This window comes from Aedes albopictus, chromosome 2 (assembly GCF_035046485.1).
Source record: "Aedes albopictus strain Foshan chromosome 2, AalbF5, whole genome shotgun sequence".
Taxonomy (NCBI): domain Eukaryota; kingdom Metazoa; phylum Arthropoda; class Insecta; order Diptera; family Culicidae; genus Aedes; species Aedes albopictus.
The window spans coordinates 284,077,398-284,100,902 of NC_085137.1; the positions used below are offsets into that span (position 1 = coordinate 284,077,398).

At 36.4% G+C, this 23,505-nt stretch overlaps 1 protein-coding gene across 1 annotated transcript in view; it reads right to left on the reverse strand.

Annotated features, from left to right (window-relative positions):
- The window catches only part of LOC115266603 (uncharacterized), a 41,463-nt gene extending 37,922 nt beyond the window's left edge, over positions 1–3,541 (reverse strand). The window contains exon 1 of the mRNA XM_029873050.2: positions 3,243–3,541. Within this exon, the coding sequence (XP_029728910.2) occupies positions 3,243–3,263 (21 nt within the window). The 5' untranslated portion in view covers positions 3,264–3,541. The remainder of the gene's footprint in view (positions 1–3,242) is intronic.
- Between the last annotated feature and the right edge of the window lie 19,964 nt (positions 3,542–23,505).

Here is a 23,505-nt window from a genome sequence, read left to right on the forward strand (position 1 = left end):
TTAGAACCGTTCGGGAAAAACACTATTTTTTTGACAACTCATTTTTGAGCTGTCATATCTCGGAAACCAGTGAACCGAATTGAATGAATTTTTTAACGTTTATCAACAACGCGCAGAAAAAAATATATTGAACTCAAAAATAAAGTGCTTTGAATCAAAGAAAATAAATCATTGAACCACGGCCTAATACCTTTTCTGCTTTGAATCTAAAATATTTGGCATTAGTTTCAAAGCATTCATTTCATTGTTTCTAAAATCAAGCCTCCCCGCGTTGATTTTAGTTTCAAATAGTTCTTCACTTTGAATCTATAACATTATTGCTTTGAAACTAAGCAATTTTGTGATTTCAAAGTATATATTTTTTAGAAACAAATATCCATCGACTTAGATTCAAAAACAAAATATTTTTGTTTAAAAGTGGTAACGAAATGAAAAAAGCATGCGTGAATCGAACACGGGTACTGTTATAATATGCATCACTGATAGCGAGCTATCGTTCACGGCCAGATCTGCTCTTGAAAATCTCAGGGTAAAACTAAATCATCTTGCTCATTATTGGCTATGTGTATTCTCCGATATTGGAATCAAAGAAAATATTTTTTTGATTCAATAAACTCCGCGACTTAGAAATGAAGTCTCTTTGAATTTGGTTCTAATATGTGTTATTTTTCTGCGTGAATATATTGATACCTAATACAACATTATAAAATGTAATATTTTCTCACGGCGAATTAAGTTGTACCGGGTTAAAAATTTTACCCATACAGAGGGAAATAAGTCAAATTTACAATACCGCACAAAAATTACTAAATGTGTTCTTCCTTTAATCTAAATAGCCTCTAATATATCTGATTAAAGATAACTTGAGAACAGAAGTGGAAAATCTTTGGACGTCAACACTAAAATTTATTGACATTGAAGTAAAAAAATTACATTTTTTCGAGAAAAATCCAGAAAGTGTCAATCCATGATAACTTTTTTCAAAGTTCAAAAAGTATCTATGTTTTAATAGTTTGTGAAGCATTTATATATTGTTAGTGTACGTTCAAAATTTCATTCAATTCGGTTCACTGGTTTCCGAGATATGACAGCTCAAAAATGAGTTGTCTAAAAAATAGTGTTTTACCCGAACAGTTCTAATTTTGCGAAAGATTAACCAATCGAGCCCAAATTTGTACCAATGATGCACATATAACAGGTTGATGAACAGTCAAAATTTGAGATTTTTTGATGCACTCTATGAAAAGTTATAGCATGTTGAACTTTTTTGTGAGAAAAAAAAAGATGCCTATCCCAAACATTTTGGCCATCCCCTGTATGTTGCCCTTTACTGACATTTACCAGATTTGCTGGTATGTTATAAACATACAGAAAAACTTGTAGTTAAAATGCACAGAATGTTGCTAATCGACAAATTGACGACCCCGTATTCGCTAGACTGGTGCTTTAACCAACTAAGCCACAGAACAGGTAAGCATTCTGCGGAATAGAAAACCAAACTGACTCCGAGCCCTCACCATGAACATTCTTTTTTTTTAAGAACCATCTGGCGTTGGTTGAAACTTTTTTGACACCAGAATACCTGGCTCAGGACCAATGAAATTGTGCTATGACATTTTTTGTGTTATACTTTTACATAAGGGGCATTACGAGAAGCTACACCTCTCAAACTACATTCGCCAGCCGCATAACGAGGCACGGTGTACTGCGTAAGTTAATTTTTTTGTCAGCGTTAACGAGATTTTTAACCCTAGACTAGTTCATCTCGGGACCCACGCTTTACTACCCTTCCCACATTTTGTGAGTATGTCGGGAGTGGGATTGGATCCGAGTTCCTCGGCGTGATAGTCTTGTGTTCTCGCGTAAGTTAAAAGGTTAATTCTATTGTGTCTATGTCCTAATGTTGCATATCGTTTTTAGTAATCCCTTGAAAAAGGTTCCATTCATGGGACCGAAATGTCGGATTATGTCAAACTAACCATTTCAATCTTATAGACTGAGAAAGCCTCAACAGTCCAATATACCTCACAGTAAATAATATCCCGCGAAAATGGGGGAATATGTCGTAGCAAAACTACAAATAAATAGTTCTATTGAAACATGTTCGAAATATTCACATCACTTCTGGAGCAAGAATAAATCTCATCTGGTCCCGGTGCATTAAGTGGACTACGTAATACCCGGCGATGGTTGCGATACTTCGAATCAAATTTAGAATAACTACCTTAAAAGATGGCAGATTGTCCAGAGTCCACGAAACCGAAAAAAGTGTATTGAATGAGCATTCCTAATCAAAGGGAATTCAGCAAACGAAGTTCTTCCACTCGGAAATACTTAAATTGTTAGATTTTGCAATAATTTTGTTCAACCGTCTGACTCAACTGATTAACTGGAAGTATTTTAAAGTAATTTAAACCGAATGTTAAGAGACGAATGCCGAGAACGGTAAAGTATCTCTAAACAAAAAAAAAATTAAACCTAATCGTTCAGAAGTTTGGAGAAGTTTCATGTAGGACTTGCGAGCAGACTTGAAGCCTTCAACCCTATCGAACGACACCTATTCCATCTCTTTCTACATCGTTTCCAGAGCTTGGTCAAATCAGAGTTCCGTTTCCAACAAATACGTCAATTGTGACAGCACATGTATCTTTGGCAGTTAGGTCAGAGACAATTGCGTTGTTGTCATGCACACATGCTCGAGACATGACAGGCAAGTTCACCTTTTCATTTTTACTGAACAAAAGGGAACACGAGGTTTACAAGGTTATCTATTTACGCAGAATTTTCTCTTACGAAATTAAGCTTCTTGGATTAAAGCCACAAAGTTTGGAATGAACTATTTTGCATTAGTCATCAAAGATTGATCGTTGCTGTAATTTTATACAGAAGATTGTTCCGAGATATCGTTACCACTTCTCAATGCTTCATATATGTGCTGGTTCTGTGTATGAATAGCATGGTCTGAAACATTCACAATAGGTAGTTCTAAGGCGCAAAATAAGTTCCAATAAATTTATTCTATGAGTATATGAGTTTGTTCTGCACTTCTCTGTTGATCAACAGGGTAATTATTCCGATACTGCAAGGTGTTAGGAATCGATTCGTAAATTCCATACTTTCATTTATCATTCAATAGTAATAGTTCATGCCACACAATGAAATATTTTGTTAATGTTAACTGTTATTATTTGATCTACTGTCTCACTTTTAACATTTTTTGAACAAAAAAAAAAAATACTCACAAAATTGTACATTTTGTCCATGTTACATTTAGACGACGCTATCCGTTTGCGCGCCGCCGTTGGTTTAGAGATGGTTGGTGAAAATCAAATGTTGTCAACAAACTTGTGTTAAATCACAAATTATGCTTCTCAGTGCGGCACTACCGTGTGAACACAAACGACAGGAAAGGAAAACGAAACTGAAACGGTCACATCCAATTTTTATCACGATTTATCACGCGTCATAATTCGAATTGCGATGTCGTTTCTGTAGGCAATGTAACTGCTTCACTTAACTGCTGATCCCAGAGTGTGTAATACGGGGGTCATCGGGATTCTTTTATAGTCTATTCATAGGCAAATCCACTCCACTAATCATTTCCTAGATAAGGTTGCTTATCAGTCCGCCGCACAGTGGGGGAAATACCTTTTTTTAGTACTTTACTGACCTTAAAAAACGTCAGTGAAATGCTTTCACTGCTTTGCCCTCTTGAGGATAAGGAAAGATGATGAAATTTGGGCTTTTTGTAGACATACATATGTTAGCAGTTTTTTACCTTTATATCTTATCACCGAATTTCAACTTAGTCTCTGGCCACACTTTGTTTTGTAAATACAACAGACTTAAGTTTTTGGTCAAATTTCAGAAAAAAGTATAGATTGTTCATTCAAAGGCTTGTATAAGTTCCAATAAAGTTCATGTTATAACCACTGTGCATTTGGAGCGCGCATGCCCATGAGTAACACGGTTAATCCTCAATTACAAAAATTAAAAGTTGCGTTACCATAGAATGGAAGGTACTGCGAAAGGATTGGTATCATTTTTTGCACCCAGTAGGAGAATACTTATTTATGGGGCCCATACCTACAGTATTAGGCAAAACAATAAGACCACTGGTCCTATTTCATACAAAACGGCCAAGTTTGACGATATGGTACTCGGTTTCTAGTGAACCGATTTGGCTGAAATTTTGGCAGCCGGCATGGAGTTACAAGAATTTTGATTTGTATTAAATTGATTGAGTTCTGTTCACTGCATCAAAAGTTTGCGACAAGACTCTAACACCAGATATTTATGATGGTTATTTGTGGTCAATTCAATAAAAATGTCACCAAGTTTGAATAACATCCTTAATTTTAGTACTAACTAATCAATTATCAAGCATCAGATAGTCTCATATCTCCTTTGGTAATGGCAATCTGAATCTGTTCCTATTACAGGTCGGACTCGATTATCCGGAGTCGGGTTCTGATGCTTCTCAAACATATATCTGGGGAACGGAATGTTCTATAAATCTGAATTTTTTACATTTTGTCAAGCTAACCTTGATTGATAACACTAGTTTACAAAATAAAACGAAAGTCGTGAGCTTCTGTCAACGACCACAGTTTTTTTTAGCACAATTTAGTGCTGATTTCGAAACCGTGCTTCGACAATTTTTAAGTAGAACAGTTTTTGAGTTTTAGTGCAATATCGAGTTTTACAATTCATTAAAAAATGGAATTTACTAAAAGTCAAATGTTTTGCATTTTGTTCAACTAATTTTAAATCTTTTTCCATAAATTAAAAGCCGGATATAATACTTTTCGATCTTCTGAATGCAGGTTTTGCAACAGATTGATGAAATTCAAGATATTGGCTAGTTTAAGTAACCATCTCCTTAATTTTTAGCAAAATTCCGTAAAATATATTAAAAAGTGTATTTTTTTTTCAATGAGAAAAAACAACTTAAAAATTATTTCTCATTGTTTCTTTGACATATCATATGTAGACGAGATACAGTAGAAAAATCAGCTAAATCGGAGCATTGATTACGGAGAATGAGATGTGTGAAGTAATCGACTTTGCTTAAAAATAGAACAAAAATCGAAGAAATTTACATTCCACTCTAATTAGTCGTTTCGTTTATCTATAACTTTTGATGTAGTGAACCGAAATCAATCAATTAAACACAAATCAATATTCACGTAATATCAATGCGACGGTCAAAATTTTAGTCAAAGGGGTTCACTAAAAACCAAGCATCACATCGTCAAACTTGATCATTTTGTATGAAAATGGCTGGTGGTCTTATTGTTATGTGCGACACTGTGTATAGTTGAAACGGTAACGCACGGATATTTAGCGGAACCAGAAGTAGGTTCTGTTTCAATGGGGATGTTACGTCAAAATGATGAAGAAGAAGGATGAACTATATTGGCATTGGCAAAATTTATATTTCGACGCTTAATAACAAAATATTCCAAAAATTAAAAATGAAATTTTCATTCAATGGAATTCTTTTAATTTTGAGCATAAGCAAATAAGGTGTTGTGAGCGTTTTAGTGTGTTCACCGTAAAAATCATTGACGTATTACCTCATCGGCATGTAGGGTATGTGTGCCATCAGTAATCTAACGCTCCCATATTCATCCTGATCGAGAACAAGCGATTATGGCACCGATTGATTCCGTTCTTTTTGTTTTCATGCGTGCTTACTCCCAACAAAAAATACAAAAATAAAAAAATCAAACAACAAGCTTCAATCCTTTGTTTTTCTCAGGATGAAAATGGGAGCCACATGCTTAATAAAGGAACCAATAACCCATACACAGATTTAGCAATGCATGAAGTATTTTATTTTTGATCCGAAATTATCAAAAATAGCATTTTTGATGTTGATTCGGAGTAAAATGTTTATCATCTGCAATTACAAATGGATGTAAGCGCATAGCATATTTTAAGGCGTTTTAGAAAGTTTTGAAAAAAAAAAAACCGATTGTTTTGGCCTGGCATCCTAGGAGGGTAAAGTCCAACCGAAACGGATTGGCTTAAATAGCTAAAAGTGATTATTTCGTATGTTATTGTGTTTGAACCATTGGGCACAATGGGATAAAATAGGTATAAAACGCGAATAAATTCAATATCTCTGCTCGGAGTGGATGGATTTGAATGAAATTTTGACACAAACTGCAAAAAACTCTACAGTTTCGGATAAGGAGGGGGTCATTCGCCGCACGATGCTGGAAATCAGTGTATCGGGCCCGTTTTACCCCACCCTCTCACTTTTTCACCTTTTTGGAAAAATCCTGAAGTGCAAAATAAATGACTTATTTGATTCGTGTTTGTGTTAAAACTTCCGTAGTATCGAATGGAGCTGGTTTGGCTCACCGCACGGCCTTAAAAATTGAAACATCTTCAAATAACCCCGATATCCCCTATTTCTTTAAATTTTCACATGCATCTCCGCCCGGAGTGGAATGCAATCGACAAGAGAAGGAGCAATTTTATGTTAAATTTCCGATACAATGGAAGTTTCTACATAAAAACGAGTTGAATAAGTCATTTGTTTTGCACGATAGTCGGGAATAGATGAGAATTTTCTCAAAATGGTGTGAAAAAGAGAGCGCGGGGTAAAACGAGCTCAATAGTCAATACACTGATTTCCAGCATCGTGCGGCGAATGACACCCTTTTTATCTGAAACTGTAAAGATTTTTGCTGTTTGTGTCAAAAGTTCATTCGAATCCATCCACTCCGAGCAGAGATATTCGATTTATTCGCGTTTTATACCTATTTTTTCCCACTGTGCATTGATTTTTAGCTAAATTTTCGTTACGAACAGTGAAACACAACTGAAATAACCAGATTGGAGTAAGTTGATCCATCCGGATCACCGTGACAGGTTCCGCGAGGATTTATTCGGGACACTTCTGGTTTTCAACCCAAACATGCCGCGCGACATATCAATCTTCATGATTTCATATGACTGATTCAGAAACGATAGACTTAAGTCTGTATCAACTAATATGGCCACCACTGAACATCTAGCACAGGTTCAAGGGGGGCGTCATCGGGGACATTTCTGGTCTGCAAACAAAACATGCCGTGCGACGCATCAATCTTCATGATTTCGAGAGAATGGGGCAGAAAAGATAGACTGAAGTATGTATCAACTGATATGGCCGCTCCGAAACACCTGGTACAGGTTCCGCGAATTCTTCCGGAGTTCTCCCAGGATTTCTTCTTAAGTAATTTCTACAAGCTTTCAATGATTCCGATCAGACTTTTACCATGGATGCCTTCTGAAGTTTTCATATGGATTCCTTTTTGATTGTCTTCCGCGGAGTCTGCCTCGGTATCTACCTGAAATTGTGTGCTTCGTCCTGGTTGTCCCTATGTGAAGCCTATCCTAGTTGTCTCCCCTTTCGATTTTTTTTAAAGCTGCAATGCCGATAAGATCAGACGTCCGCAAAGTCAAGTTCATGGTATGTGTTCATGGTCAGGCATGAAAACACTAACAGCGTCAAACTAGATGTTCGAAAGTTGTGTCTTTGTTTGCCACAACTGCAGAATGGCTGATTTTCACAGAACAGCAACTTATATATGCACTTTGTATAAAGATCTGGTGGATTTGTTGCCGTTATTGTTTTGTCGGTGAACAAGTTTCTTTCTCGGCCCATATTTTATCATTGGGATGTAACTGCCGTGAACTATTTCCCTGCAAACGTTATTTTGGGAAGTAATTTAAAGGTGTATGTATCAGTTGTGGTCGGTTTTTAGTTAGTTAATTATCTTTTGTAAATAACGGCATGTTTTTGTTTTTATCTTTACTTAAAGTATCTCCTTACTTTCATATAATAATTACAGCAGGAAAACCCATAGAATTAAATAATAAAATTGAATAATTCAAGATTTTTGCCTTTCTCGTACACCAAGGTGTACCGAAAGGCTATATGTTCACTCCAAAAACGAAAAGTTGATAGAGCCCCCGGAGGGGTCAAGTGTTATATACCAATCGACTCAGCTCGACGAGTTGAGATGATGTCTGTGTGTATGTATGTGTGTGTGTGTGTATGTATGTATGTGTGTGTGTATGTGTACAAAAAGGTCACCTCATTTTTAGATAGTAAATATGAACCGATTTCAACGACCGATGGTTCATTCGACGGGCTACATTGTCCCATTGTTTCCTATTGAAAATGGTTCAGATCGGTCCAGCCGTTCCGGAGTTATGGCCATTTAGGTGTTCCGGACCAGTACCCCAGGAAGGGGCCAGATATGAAAATGCAACAAACCCATGCATGCGACCCATCAAACCACGGCATTTTTGATTTTCTGATGAACGGGAAGTAGGAAAATAGTTTCAGACTATATCTGAACCGGTAGTGTTCCGGAACCGGTTCCGGGTGTCCCGTCGGAAGAGGACAAATAAGAAAGTGAACATAACCTATACATGCGATACGTCAAATAGCGGCATTTTCGATAATCTTATGAATGGTAAGCAGGAATATAGTTCCAGACCATGTTTGAACCGGTAGTGTCCCGGAACCGGTTCCGGATGTCCTGCCGGAAGTGGCCAATAAAAAAAGTGAACCAAGCCCTGGCATGCGACACATTAAAGAGCGGCTTTTTCGATAACCAGATGAACGGTAAGCAGGAAAATAGTATCAAACCGTATCTGGACCGGTTGTGTTCCGGAACCGGTTCCGGATGTCCTGCCGGAAGTGGCCAATTAAAAAAGTGGACCAAACCCAGGCATGTGACACATCAAAGAGCGGCTTTTTCGATAACCAGATGAACGGTAAGCAGGAAAATAGTATCAGACCGTATATGAACCGGTTGTGTTCCGAAACCGGTTCCAGGTGTCCCGCCGGAAGTGGCCAATAAAAAAAAGTGAACCAAACCCCGGCATGCGACACATTAAAGAGCGGCTTTTTCGATAACCAGATGAACGGTAAGCAGGAAAATAGTATCAGACCGTATCTGGACCGGTTGTGTTCCGGAACCGGTTCCGGATGTCCTGCCGGAAGTGGTTAATTAAAAAAGTGGACCAAACCCAGGCATGTTACACATCAAAGAGCGGCTTTTTCGATAACCAGATGAACATGCCAATTAAAAAAGTGAACCAAACCCGTGCATGCGAAACATCTAATCATCAAAAATGTTCGATAACCAGCTAAACGGGCAGCAAGAAAATAAACTCTGACCACATCTAAGATAACCGGCAGTGTTGCAGAATCAGGATTGGATGCATCGCTGAAATTACTAAGATGAACAAAATCGATGCAAGCAATTAATATGCGTAAAAGAACAAAATCTTGATAAACATTTAAGCGATCTTGTCAAATCACACCATTTTAGATTCCTGAGACGTCATTATACAGTAGGATGGATCAATGTTTTTACATACAATTTAAATTTTATAGCACCAATCCCCTTTTGCGTCTAAAATTACTGAGAACAATTTTGATGCAACTGATTAAGCCCTCGCGCTCTGTAACACGGTTGAAATTTGAATGGGTATGGGAAATTTCGCTTGCTTGCACTTTTTTTTTGTCAAATTTTACATGAATCTTATAATCAATGATAATAAAATATCGGCTAAAGTGTGCAGAAAAAAAATCGCCGATAATGATCGGCATCCAGTGCTAGCTAGCTATTTTATTAGATCATCAATCAACAAACATGTTTGTTGTTTCAAACTACAGTGTTTTTTTCTCCGTGAGTGAAGCTGGTCAAGCAGTCAACTGAGAGGTTTGATATTTTTCAGCTCTGCCTATACGTTTAACATTGCGTCGGATTATGAGCCATCAATAAGTTTCCAAATTCGATTATGGATTTGATAAAATTCTTGCATTTCTGAATAAGGCTGACACAAGTTTCGATTTTCTCTCAAGTCAAAAGGGGTCCCCCCTTGGAAATTTTGGTCGGAATTTAACCTTTGGAGGAAGGGCACAATTGAATAAACCAATATTTTTTTAATGTTAAGATGAAATTATAGTCTTCCGGAAGATTTCTAATCAAATCCGACGAGTTAAGCGGTTTTGCTTAATTGTTTGAGTATTTTTTCATCAAATACATGTACTATTTCTCTACTACAACCCCCCCCCTTAATTGAAGAGTCAACGAGCACTGTGACAAAAGAAGAAAATGAGGTTTATTCCGTTCTAGAGAATTCTCAGGATTCAGGAACACTTCGGGTCTTCGGGTTATGGCGACGGAAAAATTTTGAGTGCATATTCGACGAGAAAGGCACTATCACCACTAGGTGGATTAATCTGGTTTTTTTTTAAATATTTTTGAAATCTCTTCTAGTTATTAACATATTTAGAATATGGGCAAACTTTTATCTTAGGTCCTTTTTTTCCCCATAATGCAGATTGAAAGCTTTTGAGCTTTCAAAAGTTTATGAACACGATTGAAGAGCAACTAATATACATATGGGCCAGTTGTAGTAATTGCTTCATAGTTAGAATTCATCATTTTTTCATCCTCCTGGTACCTCTCTATCATCATTGCATCTAATCCTTGCTTTTTTCTCTCTCTCTAAGTGGTTTGTTTCTGTATACCGGTGAGCTTGAATAACTCTGAATTATGTTACATTCGGGTAAATGTAAAAATGTTATTCGATTGAATGCTGTAAAATGTAGCGTAAGAGAAGAACAGCGTTAGAGAAATAAAACTGTCATTTCGAATGAGTGTATTCAGTTTTATATCTATATATTAATTCCGCTTTCTTTCGGCACAAGAACTGTCAATTAAGCTCCGATGAAAAATCTTTGTGGAAATATCGACAAGCTTATCCTCCGGAATGAACCGGACCCAATCCGATATTTACCGGATCCAACTTGTAAACTCACAAGGCAAACGGAGACACAGCTGAGTTACGAAACCAGTTTATTACCAGCAACAGCCAGCAACGTACGTTATTTCCCACGACTGCCCAATGTGTCATTTTTAGGAACTGCGATCACGTCCACCATGTAAATGTCATCGCGAAATATGAGTCACACTTTCATATATTTCGCTTTGCCCACATAAATATGCCAGGAGTTATGCACACTTGAGTGAAATATGCTCACTTGAAATGCATTTTACTGCACCCGAAAGCTTGCCGGTTTCTTCCACTTCAGGCTCCATAACGATCCCGGCTGGAAATCAAAGCGCGAATGGGGACTTTATTCTCACCAGTTGGCGTTGATGTGGCACACGCTTCAGATGAATTATGCATTCTCCTCCGAGTTTTCTAAAATCTATATATGCAACAGATTTATGCCCTTTTGATTGAGGATGTATATTGTGGCGCGTGTAAGCCGTTAAGGCAATCAGGGCATGGGGGCATGCAACATTAACTTCAGTGTGTGAATCACATCGAAACCAAGCAAGAGTGGCCCTCTGAGTGCTTTCATAGCTTACGTGACTGATGTGGCTCACAATGGCATCATATTTTTGCAATTCATCCACGAGCTTAGGTTGTCAGCACTGTGTTTTTCACTATTATGTTGTTGCCACCAAGCTTAAGAATTTGTTCCGCACAGTTTCTTTTTTAGATAATAAATATTTATTGATGATTGGTAAAATACATATTAGGTACATATGTAGTGAACATGAGAGGAATCTATGAAAGGTCAACACGAAGAAAATCACGATCGCTTCAATTTCGCTGGAAACTGAACCGTGGACTTCCACGGTATCCCTACATTCTTCTTCTTGGCGTAGTGTTCCAACTGGAACAAAGCCTGCTTATCATATTCTATGTACACTTCCACAGTTATTAACAGTTATTCTTCTAGTAATGACCATTTTGAATGTGCAAATCGCAGGCACGAAGATTCTCTATGTCCAAGGAATTCAAGGAAATTTCCTTTACGAAAAGTTCCTGGTCCAACAGGGAATCGAACCCGCTACCTTCAGCATGAGCCTGTTGATTACCCGTGCGCTTATTGCTTCGACTATATGCGCTCCGATATGTTAACTAAAATAATTCGAACGAAAGCAATGGTGCTCTCTCTGAAACGCAAATTTACACGCATATTCGTCAGAACATCAGAATCAGATCACATTGCAGTGTGGCGAAATTAAATAGAACATACCTAAACCTAGAGAGCTGGGGCCCGAAGCTCAGTGGTTACACTTTCACTTCATAAGTGGATGGTTATGGATTCGATCCCCCGGTACTTGCAATTTTTTGTCAGTTACTAATTGCTGTCTGAAGGGCTAAAATCACGTGTAGTCCCTATACATGTTTCGACTATAAAACTGTTGATAGTGCATCGATTTTTTTGAAATTTTGCATATGCGACAAATGAAGATTAGGAGTTTTGTGTTCAAAATTTCAGCCATTTTCTTTAGCAAATTCAAAAGTTACAGCGCTGACAAGTAAAACTAGGGGCTGTACAAAATTCAATGGCGCTCATTCTACTCTTTCATTGCTACAACAAAAAGTACTGCATCGATTCACATGAAATTTTGTAGGGCACACTTAAATTTTTGTGTCCCGAATTTCGCACGAACATTTCTATTTGCAGTAAGGTTTCACTAAATGGTGTAAATAGCAGAACGTTATGATTTTGCATAGTAAAATAAATATGAATATTCTTAATAATTCTGAACTTTGACGTAGCCGAATTTTTGTAAAAATTTCTCCAGGGATTCTTCCAGGAATTTTCCTGGGACTTTCCTGGGAGTTTCTCAAAAAATATCCTTAATCTGGTTTACGGGTTTCCGCATAAATTCCTTTCGAAAATCCTCATGAGGTTCTATAAAGGATTAAAGAGAAAATTCCTTCAAGGATTGCTACATAAGTTTTGCTTGTATTTCTTTTTTTTTCAATATTTTTGGAGAAATTCCTCCAAATTTTTTTCAGGAGTTTTTCTATAGCATTTCTTCGAAAATTTATCAATGAATTTTTCCAGGGGTTTCTCCATGAATTTCTTCTCACGTATCTTGAAAAGATGCAATCCCAGGAGATATTTTTCTTTAACAAACATTCAGAGATTCTATCGGAAACTCAGAAACTTCCAGTTTGTATGAAGAACTAGCATAATTTAAAATACACAAAAATAGAAAGATGATAAAAAATAAACTTCAAGAACCATTCCAGAAATTATTGCTTAAATTTCTACCTTAAGGATTACTCCATTTTTTCATGGAGTTTTATGTTTTTTTTTTAATTTCCTCTAGAAATTCTCAAAAGGTTTTTCTGGGAAGTTCCTACAGGAGTTTATTCAAGATTTCCTTGAGGTATTCCTCCAGGCATTTCTTTGGATTTGTTCAAACCTTTTTTCAGGATTTTTTTCTTTTTTTTTCCAAAAGATTCTCTCAACAATTGCTGCAGAACTTCTACTAATAAGCATTTTTCAAAGATTTTTCTAGAAATGTTTCAAAGAATACTTATTTGTAGAGGGTTCTCCAGTTCATGTAGGTTTTTCAAAGATTCCTTGATTTTTTTTTAAATTTTTTTATTGGTTCTCTACAGAATTCTTCCAAGAAATTTCTTCATAAACTGCACGGTTTTTTTTTTCGATGAATCCTTCAGAAGTACTTCCAGCAGTTCTTCCAAGGATCCCTTCAGAAAATCCTCCAGGGAATCTTTAGAAATTCAATGAAGGATTTCTTGAAAAATCCTCAAGTAGCTTTGTCTGCAATGTCTGCATTTTTTAAGAGATTTCTCCAGAAATTCCTCCACGGATTTTCCAGGAATCACTGCAACAATTTCTCAAGAATTCTTTCATTGATAGAGTTAATCCAGAAGTATAGCAAGATTTTTTTTAATTTTTTTTCTATAAAAAACATGAAGGAGTTTCTGCAGGAATCACTGAACGAATTTCTCAAAAAAATCTTGGAGAACCCTGGGAAGAGTTTCTGAATAAATCCCTTCAGGATTTGTGAATAATTTACTTGAAGAATTTCAGAATTTTTATTTTTTCATTTAAACTCCATGAAGTAACTCAGTTTTGAAATTTTGAAGAAATCTCTGGAGATAAATGTATCTTCACATACGAATTTCTGAAGAAATGTAAGCAGGAAATTCTGAGAAAAAGAGTTCGAGGAAGTAAAGTTAGTGGTAGGTTAAAAAGAAAATCGGGTTAAGTACTGTTCCTTTTAATTCCACTATGAGTTTGCATACTTTGACAGATACGTACTTCGACCTCAACTGTAAGGTCGTCTTCTGTATCTCGTATTCGACTTCAGTCGAGTCAAATACTAGTTGAGGTCGAAATACGTATCTGTCAAGGAATGCAAATTCTTAGTGGAATTGAAAGGAACAGTACTTAACCCAAATACCTTTTTTTACATCCTAGAAGAAGTTTCTTAAGAACTTCCTGGGAAAAAAACTGGAGAAACATTTTGGGAAATCCTTGGTGGAACGCATTACAAAACATTTGCAAAGATCCCAGGAATAAATTCTCCAGATATTTCTTAAGGAATTTCCATAGAAATTCTTTGGAAATATTTTTGGATGCTCTCCGCCTTTTACCGAAATTCGAAAAAAAAATCCTCCCATGCCGCCTTTTCTGTACTTCAACAAGCTAAGATGGCCAAAATTGCTAGGGCGTGATATTCACACCCGAAGGACCTGAGTTCAATTCGCGTTCGCAATTCATTTCTTTTCATCTGCAATGTAACGTTGAGAATGTTCAAAAATTTCCATCACAAATGACGTGTTCCTTTTGCTACATTCGATGCATCATATTTTTGCAGGTTGTTCTCGTACTCTGTAGTTTCCAAAAGCTCTATCGATTTTTAATCTTAAACACAATTTTATAGTTAGTAACTCAGATGTTTGAAAAGGTGTGTACTGGCTGTTTCTTCTCAGGTTCGATTCGATATTATTATTTAAAAAAAACTGTCATTATTTTCCATTTCAACGTGATAGAAACGTAAAGAAGCCCGCCCTTAACGTATGCTTATTGCATATCTAGGACGTTTTATGTTTCGCAATATTTTTTTTTAAAATTAAATTAAATTCGAAAGAAAAATTCTCCTATAATGGAATGATTGAAAATTGAGGTCAAATGTGAAAACTATGAATAATTGAATGGGTTTGTACTCTCAATGATTGTTATTACTTTATTTTTCATCTTGCGTGAATGTATGAGGAAAAAAACATATGTGAAGGAAAAATCTGTAGCATGATCAGGAAATCTGTATTTTTTCTGTACTCTGTATCCTGTATGTATCAACCTCTAAAAATCTGTATAATACAGAAAAATCTGTATATCTGGCATCTCTGCTCCGAAGCCGCACAAGTGCTCAAAACAACTTTTACACGCAGACGGGCGCACTTCGTCAGCACAAAGATGGGTGCCGAAGTGATTTCCCATTTGATTTTGCTAGAAGTTCGGCACTGGTGCCGAGAATTGGTGCTAGCTAGGTGCAGTAAACTCGTTCAAAATCAACTTTCCGGCAGAAAATCTTCACAACAATCACTGTTAACAAGTTCACGCAGTAAGGTATCTGGTTCAAATGGAAGAAGTGGACGAAAACGGTCGTTTCGTTGTGAGTTTAGGAATTCAATAATTTTTTTACATGTAGTGCCGGCAATGGGGTCAAAAACCTTAGTTTTTAAAGCTCGGCAGGAGCTCGTAATGCAAGAGCAGGATGAGTTCTGGAGCGTGAGACTTCTTATGACACTCATACCCTACCTAGCGTGCTTGCAAACAGAAAACAGCGAGGGTACTCAAAGTGATCTACACAAACTCAATCTGTCTAATGGTGAGGCTAAATCGAGATGAAGTATTAGCAAAATTTGCTTAAATGTTATGGTTTAATTCGTTGCGACCATCGTTCTCAATGTCTTTTAAACTTTTGAGAGTCTGTGTCCAGGTTTACTCTCAGTTGTCACATGCAAGCACATGTTTGGCGTTCGAAACTTGCGCGTGAAGTCATAGGCAGCAATCTAATTCTTCATCCTTAACCCTAGTAGGATGTTGGGGTCCAGACATGCACGCTGGACGTGCACTACGCCATCGTTGTGCGAAAATCTTAACATCTTAGGAGGATTAAATGAACAAATAAACACACTCATATGGTTAGTGTTATAACGAACAAGTCAACCATCATGAGAAGTATATTTCATTTTCAAATAAAAATGCAAACCATATTTCTTGTAGAGTAAATTTGATTGAAAAGTTTAAAACATCACTCATTACAACTGTCACTGATACAGACGCGCTTTTATCGAATCGAGCAGAATTGTGGGCGTTTGGATTTTCCATCATGTTTGGTCCGATTTTTTTTTATCATCGACCGACAACTAGGTAGCTTTTCAGTCGCTCAGTTCTGACATACGGTTACTCAATCATCATTATGATGCGTTAACAATCGAATAACGTCAATCAAGTGTGGTTGGTACGAATGATAAAATTTATTTGCCCTGGTATTCCACGATGATTCGTGTGTCAATGATTATCGCCAGCACTATCTGTGACAGGTTGGTTGACGTAAGTTCATACAACTGTTACCCGCTTGCAAAAGTTGAATGGGTGCATGATTCAATATGGGGCTTATAACGGCAACGATATACGCTTTTTTGCTTCCCTTTACACTTCTACGAAGTGCAGGAAATGAATACCCTTTGGAATTGGTTCGGCGCATGAAAACCTACTGATAGGCTGTCTTTTTCAGATTATCGAAACAATAGAGTCTTCGTGGAAAATTGCTATGGGGATGGTGTAAATGAAAGCGTAGGATCAGATTCATCACTTTTTTGAGTATAGGTATGTATCCTCTTACCATAGTTCCACTGCTATTGTGTACATGAAAATGAATTCGATAATCATTCTTCACCGGCTGATGTGTTTTCAAACAACTGGAATTTTGGGAATCATGGAGTGCAGTTGATAACAAACATAGATTGAATAGTCAACTTTGAAACGCTCTAACCATGGTTTGCCTTAAAAATTGTGCTTAAATTTTGACACAAAACTAAAATCATGCTGAATTTTGTGTATGTAAAGTACTAAGTATGTCCAATCAAAAGCTTGACAAGGAAACCAAACTGTGCAAAAGTAATCAGACAGCGGTACCCCTTTGATTTACACGTTACTGCAATCCGATCAGTATTGCACATTTGGCATAACTGGAACATGTTGTGTTGACAAAGATATCAACAAATCACTTTTCCATGTTTTACAATAGTGACTCCAAACTTCTGGTCGATGACATCAAGGATTAATTTACTTAAAAACTTTTTTTCTAGATTTTTTAGCTAAGTTCTGTAAAAAGCAGTTGAAGCTGATATAAAATGGGTTATATTACCGCTCTCATCTTAAAATTTGTTCGACCCAATTTCCAGCGACACTGCCGTAAGTTTATATTCATTTTTTAGAAAATTTGGCGACTTTGGGTTAAGTTTACATACACATACACAAAAGTTTCTTTCAAATCATGTTCAAAGCTTCTTTGACTTATTATCTTTTGAATGAGACCTAGGGTTTTGAAATCGGATGCAAATTGGCGAAGATATGGGCCTAAAAAATGACATGTTTTTGAGGGGGTGACCCCAAACTTTTGATCGGGAGTGTATATCTATATGCAAAATTAAGTAAAACTGTAGTTGCGTAATTTATATTACAAAGTTGCTTGTGTTTTACTGCAAACTTTTTCACCGATTTTCTTTCCTTTTGATTAAAGACTGCTAATTAAAACTATGCTTTTCTTTTAAACTACTAAAAAAAATGCTTTTCTTTTAAGAATAGGCTGTTCATTCAAGTTAAAATGTTGTAACATTTACTGTCGGCCAAACTACTGATTCCAAAGAGAATTGGCTGTTCTTACGAAGTCAATTATTCGATTGGTATATCATTTATGAAGCCTAAGTCGACCAAATATTAATTTGGAATAAAGTCGTTTCGGATTAATGACTAAAAATTAGAGTGACTGCTCAAGTAGCAGCAGGATTGTATTCCCGTAAATACACTACCGGTTGGTTGCAACGTTCTGGTGGCAATGAGATTACCACAATTGAGTATATCAGTGAGTATTAACTGCTTACTGGTTATTGTCAGTATTTAGCATAGTTACATGTTGAACTAATGCACATGTCGAGGCCCTCATCAAGCTACCAGGGTCATAACCACCGGTAGACAACATATGTCCTCGAGCAACACACTCAACTATATCCATGCAGAAAGTCACCTAAATTCAATTAAAACAATGGACTCATTCCCCATCCTAATTATCATACGCTACAATAGTCCACAGAATTGTTTCAACCACAATCATACTACTGTTCAAGGTACACACAAAGCATTAATCATACAATATATTGTATGGTTATAATATATATGCATTTGTTGATAAATATGCTGAAAGATCATTAAGTCAGGTTTGAGCAAGTCAATGAGGATCTTGAATGAAAGCATAATTAATTTTCCACCTCCACATAGTTTTCTCTATAATAAAGAGAAATAACACGAATGTTTAACATTCAAGAACCAAAGAATAAAAAAGGAGCGAATTCTTATTTCAAAGCAAACATTTCTTCCAAGACGAAACCATAGTGGTGCGGAGAAAACACTGTCGGCATCTATCTATGCTTGTGTGGTGCAGAATATTAACAAAAGGTATGACTTTACCGCCTTGAGGCTCTCCTGGGTGCAGCTTCACACTTGCTTAATGATGAATTTGTGCAGAGAAGTGTGATCACAAAACAACGTTGAAACGAAGCGATACTGAATCTCGGGAGGAAAGTACTTTCCAGTTGAAGGAATTCTTCTGGATTGATGTTCTCCTTCTTCGTAAACAGATTTGAGCATTTGGATATACGGTGATAAATTTAAGAAAGGTGATTCAACAATCTAATAGTTGAAATTAGTTGATCTTACTGCCAGTATTTTATTCAATGCGATTATGCACCTCGAAGTGTCGAGCGATTGTAGGATTTCCGATTTGACCTAGTTTGAGGTTTAATTATTTTTAAATTAGCTTTTAATTGCAATGAACTTTACCAACCTCTTAATTTCGTTTCGAATTTGCTTAATTACTTCTGCAGTTGCTTGTGGCGCTTCATCAATTGCCATCAGGGCAAATTGCAAGACTTGGAAAGAATGAAAGCACAAACATAATTACGACGAGAGCAGACAGCATCCCGTAAATTGAATTGGCAGTCGTTCACACTAATTGAAAGAGCATGGAAAGGAAGATGCTATAGGCGTTGTTGTACACCGTTTCTGTCCGGAGTGGTCCAATCCAGGTTAGTTTCGTGCAATCTATGTCAATCATGGCCGGTGTCAACTTAGCCGGACACAAGTTATGTAAACATATCGGCGTAAAAAATACAGTCTGAGATGACCAAAAATGAGTCTATGTAGTTTATGAACCCATACATGTTTGCTTGGGTTCCTATTTCGTGCGCATAGAAAGACCCACTGTGAACTTTTCCCCGTGCGAGCTTTTGTCTCGCATTACTTAATCAACGATTGCGCAACAGGCTCTACGTCTAATCTCACATAATGCACACAAAAACCGTACAAAAACACCTTTCATTTCTGATAAAATATTTTTTTCAAATCTGGCTCAAATTACCCTATAGTAGCCCACGAGTGTCCACTGCTGGTATGTTATTATTAAATCGGTGACAATAGTGAACCCCCTTAGATTTAACCCTCATATTTAGTTAGTTACATTTAGAGTGTGCGGTAGTTCGGCAGCAGCAAAGCTTCGCGCGCTGGCTTTGCTAGATTTTTGCGATTTTTTTCTTCTCTCTGCGGGGCTCCGACGACGGGACGAGTGTGCGCGCGCCGTGGTTCGAGTCGGTTCCGAATTTTTCGCTTCCCGTCGGCGCTAGTTTCCAATACACTTTTAGTTGATAATAAATATTTTCTTTCATTTTTTGCATTTACACAAAAGAGTGAAAAATGTTAGTTCGGGTTCGCCGGTCGAGAAAAAATCCGGGCGCCGACAAGTGAGTCGCGTTCAGTGTATTTCTGTGTGGAATAGACTAAAGGTTTCTGCTCCCTAGTGGAGTGGAGACGCGCGATAGAATTTTCTTTTTGGCTAGTTCTTGCGTCGAAAAGTGGTCGGTTGTTAACGGCGGTTTGTGTATATTGATCCATTGTCAAATCATATCACCAACCATAGGTGACTCCCGGACTGACAATGTACCTTACCCTACTAACAAAAAATTCCTTCCTGAGACAAACGTGGAGATGCAGCGAGTCGCGGTCTTTATAACAACGTTTGTCTTACTAACATTCCCTTCCATCCTCGATGACCGTAAGGACGTGGCCGGTGCCGTTATTGACCTTATTAAAGTTGAGAGCTCTCGACCTGTGTACATTGAGAATAGAAAGCTAGTCCCAATCCCTATTCATTGGTTCCTTGTGCAATTTCGATTGCTCTGGTCAATCACGGAGTAGCAACTACGAATTGTGCGGTCATCTATGCTCATGCTCATATTTAGTTAGTTACATTTAATCAAGGGGTCATTTAATCAAGGGGTCGTCCACTATTGGTTACGATTTATTTTTAGGGGTTAAGGGGCAACCTGTGGCGATTTTTCTTTGAAAAACTGATTTTCCCCATACCAAATCGTATGAAAATTTAAAATGGCTGGCGGTAAAATATGGTTTCTCCGAACGATCTGAAATTTTGCACAATTGATATGGGACCAAAATGGAACTCAAAAAGTGTACAGGAGTAAAATGTCTTTTTGTGTCCCACGCTAACATACATATATACTTACATACGTAAAGCCTGTATTCGCAATAATCGGGACACAGAAGTACAGTTGTAGCTCTGTAATGAATCGGTAAAATTGGCCAAATAATTGACTGAGAACTCTTTGGTGCATGTTTATTATGTGTGCCAAATTTTATAAAAATCGATGCATTACTTTGTGGATGAAAAACAAACAGACATGGTTTTAAGCATTTTGTACAATTATGTCCAATTTTCATTTGCATAATAGATGGTTCTTTTGCGTTACAGTTCTTAGTTCTGTGTTGCTAATTATGAAATCTCGTTAGCAGTTATGATACTTATAGAGACACTTTCTTGCAAAATTTCATCAACATTGATTAATAAATTGGTTTGCAAAATACTGGTGTTGGTTAGGGGTGAACCTTAGTGAAAATTTTTCGTGTTTTTCATGTGAAATATTTGCCTATTCATAACTTTTGAATTTCTCTGCCAATTTTCATGAAATTTTCACAGAAGGTAGTTGATTATGTATATATTATGCCTGCAAAATTTGATGATTATTGGTATAGTACTTTCAAAAGTACAACCGAAACAATAAAGGTTGCTGACTAATTGCTGTCTGAGGGGCTAAAATCACGTTCAGTCCCAATACATGTTTGACTATAAAATTGTTAATAGCGCATCCATTTTTTTGAAATTTTGCCTATGCAACAAATGTAGATTGAGAGATTTGTGTTTAAAATTTCAGCTACCTATTTCTTTTGCCAAATTCAAAATTCAGCGCTGACTACCAAAACTAGGGGCTGTACAAAATTCAATGGCACACATTCTACACAGATCGAAAAAAGAGTGTAACATTCTGTGACATATGATGCACATAATTGGAGCGTGGGATATCGCAGAAGTTTACATGACATATCGTGTAAAGTTCATGAAATATCATGTAAACTTCCATTATATGTCATGTAATTCAGCATGACTCTGAGAGTTTACATGACATATAACACAAATTTACATGATATATCATGTTAACCATCAGAACAGTAAGTTTACATGACTAAAATGAAGTTTACATGACGTGTAAATCTCATTATTTTTATCTGTGTACTCTTTCATTGCTACAACAAAAAGTACTGCACCGACTCAACTGAAATTTTGTAGGTGAAATGAACACATCTGAAGATGTTATTTGGCCAAATTTGAGCAATTTTAATGTATCTATTGCAGAGTTTCAGCTGTATTTCTGTGTCCCGATTATTGCGGATACAGGCTTTATATACGTACATACATATTACTTATATTTATTGAATAATGGTTCTGGACGATCGCTACAATATATTTTTTTATTTCTTTTTATTCGTGAATTTTAACTTAGGCTAAGGCTACAATATTAGTTTTACTATCAGATATTTTTTAGTTTTTCAAAAACATGTTCTTTCGAGTAATAGGCTGACCGTCACACACTGTTGCGGATGGCCCAAAAACGTGATCGAAATTGTTTTGACCATGAAAACATGATTTTTGATCTTTGGTTTCTTCGGCAAAGTTTTTCTTTAAAATAAGCCCGAATTTATGGAAACATCAGTTTTGTGATCAATCCCCCTAAAAGTGAGAAACGATTTCCAACTTTTTTATTTGTAATCTAAAAATATGTGTGTTCAGAGAAGTTGTAGACAATTTAACTAGAAATAACTTTGCCGAATATAAAAAAAATTCTATCTTTTGATTTGTATGCACATTTGAGGCGTTTTTTATGAAGCACCCCTAAAAATCAGTTTTTTGCTTATAACTTTTTCTATGCATTTTTCACAATTTCCAAATGTTCTAGCAAATGTTTTGCTTTATTAAAACGCGTAACTTTCTCGAAGAAAATATATATCTATCTCTCATATTTATCATGTTATTGAAAATTCTGCTTTTAAAAATGCTTATGTTTGACATGCCCATTTTTTTAACATTCGCACGTTTTCGCAGACCAGGATTTCCACATTTGAAAATATGGAACGAGTTTTATCTTTTGCAAATATAGCCAATTTTAGCCTGATTTCGTCTGTATATTAAAACTCACATACTAGAAATGACTATCATTATAAAATGTATCATTGTAAAATGATCAACATATCAAAAAATGTACTCAGTACTTTTGTTACTTGATTTTCCCACATGAGCACGCAAAACCGTATTTACAGAATCACTTGGAACTGAATCATATGACTTTACCATAAAATTTATGTTTTGTGGTTCTCAAAGTAGTACGATAAGTCTCTTCCACAAAATAAACGATATTGTTAAATGCTCTTGATAATGCTCATAATTGTTTTCGTGTTCATGTATACTTTGCAGAAATGTTAATTTTCAGAATGTTGAAATAACAGCATCTAATGATTCGATTATAATTGGTTTTCAATTTGTTTACTTGAAAAATATAACTTATCTGATATTTTTAACACATATCATTGATTAACGTCATCACTAATTATATTGCTTCCAGTTACTATCTCGTCATATGTTTAGAGCAAAAGGTTTTTCGCATCCTACGTTTATGATGTTCTAGTTTTTTTTCGGAAAAAGTCCAATATTCCTTATTATGGGATCAGATGTTTCAAGCAGTCGATGTAAGAGATCTGTGTTAGTTTGGATTCTTGAAAACTTACGTGTATGATCCTCTCTGTAATTCCTGATGTCTTTGTTGCGTGACAGAAAAAAAACATGTATACAGCAACTGGAAGCAATACATTTAATGATGACAGTAATCAATGATCTGTGTTAATATTAACAGAGAAGTTTTATTTTTTAAGTAAACAAATAAAAAATCAATTTTAATCGAAACATCAGTTGCTGTTATTTGAACCTTCTGAAAATTAACATTTTGGCA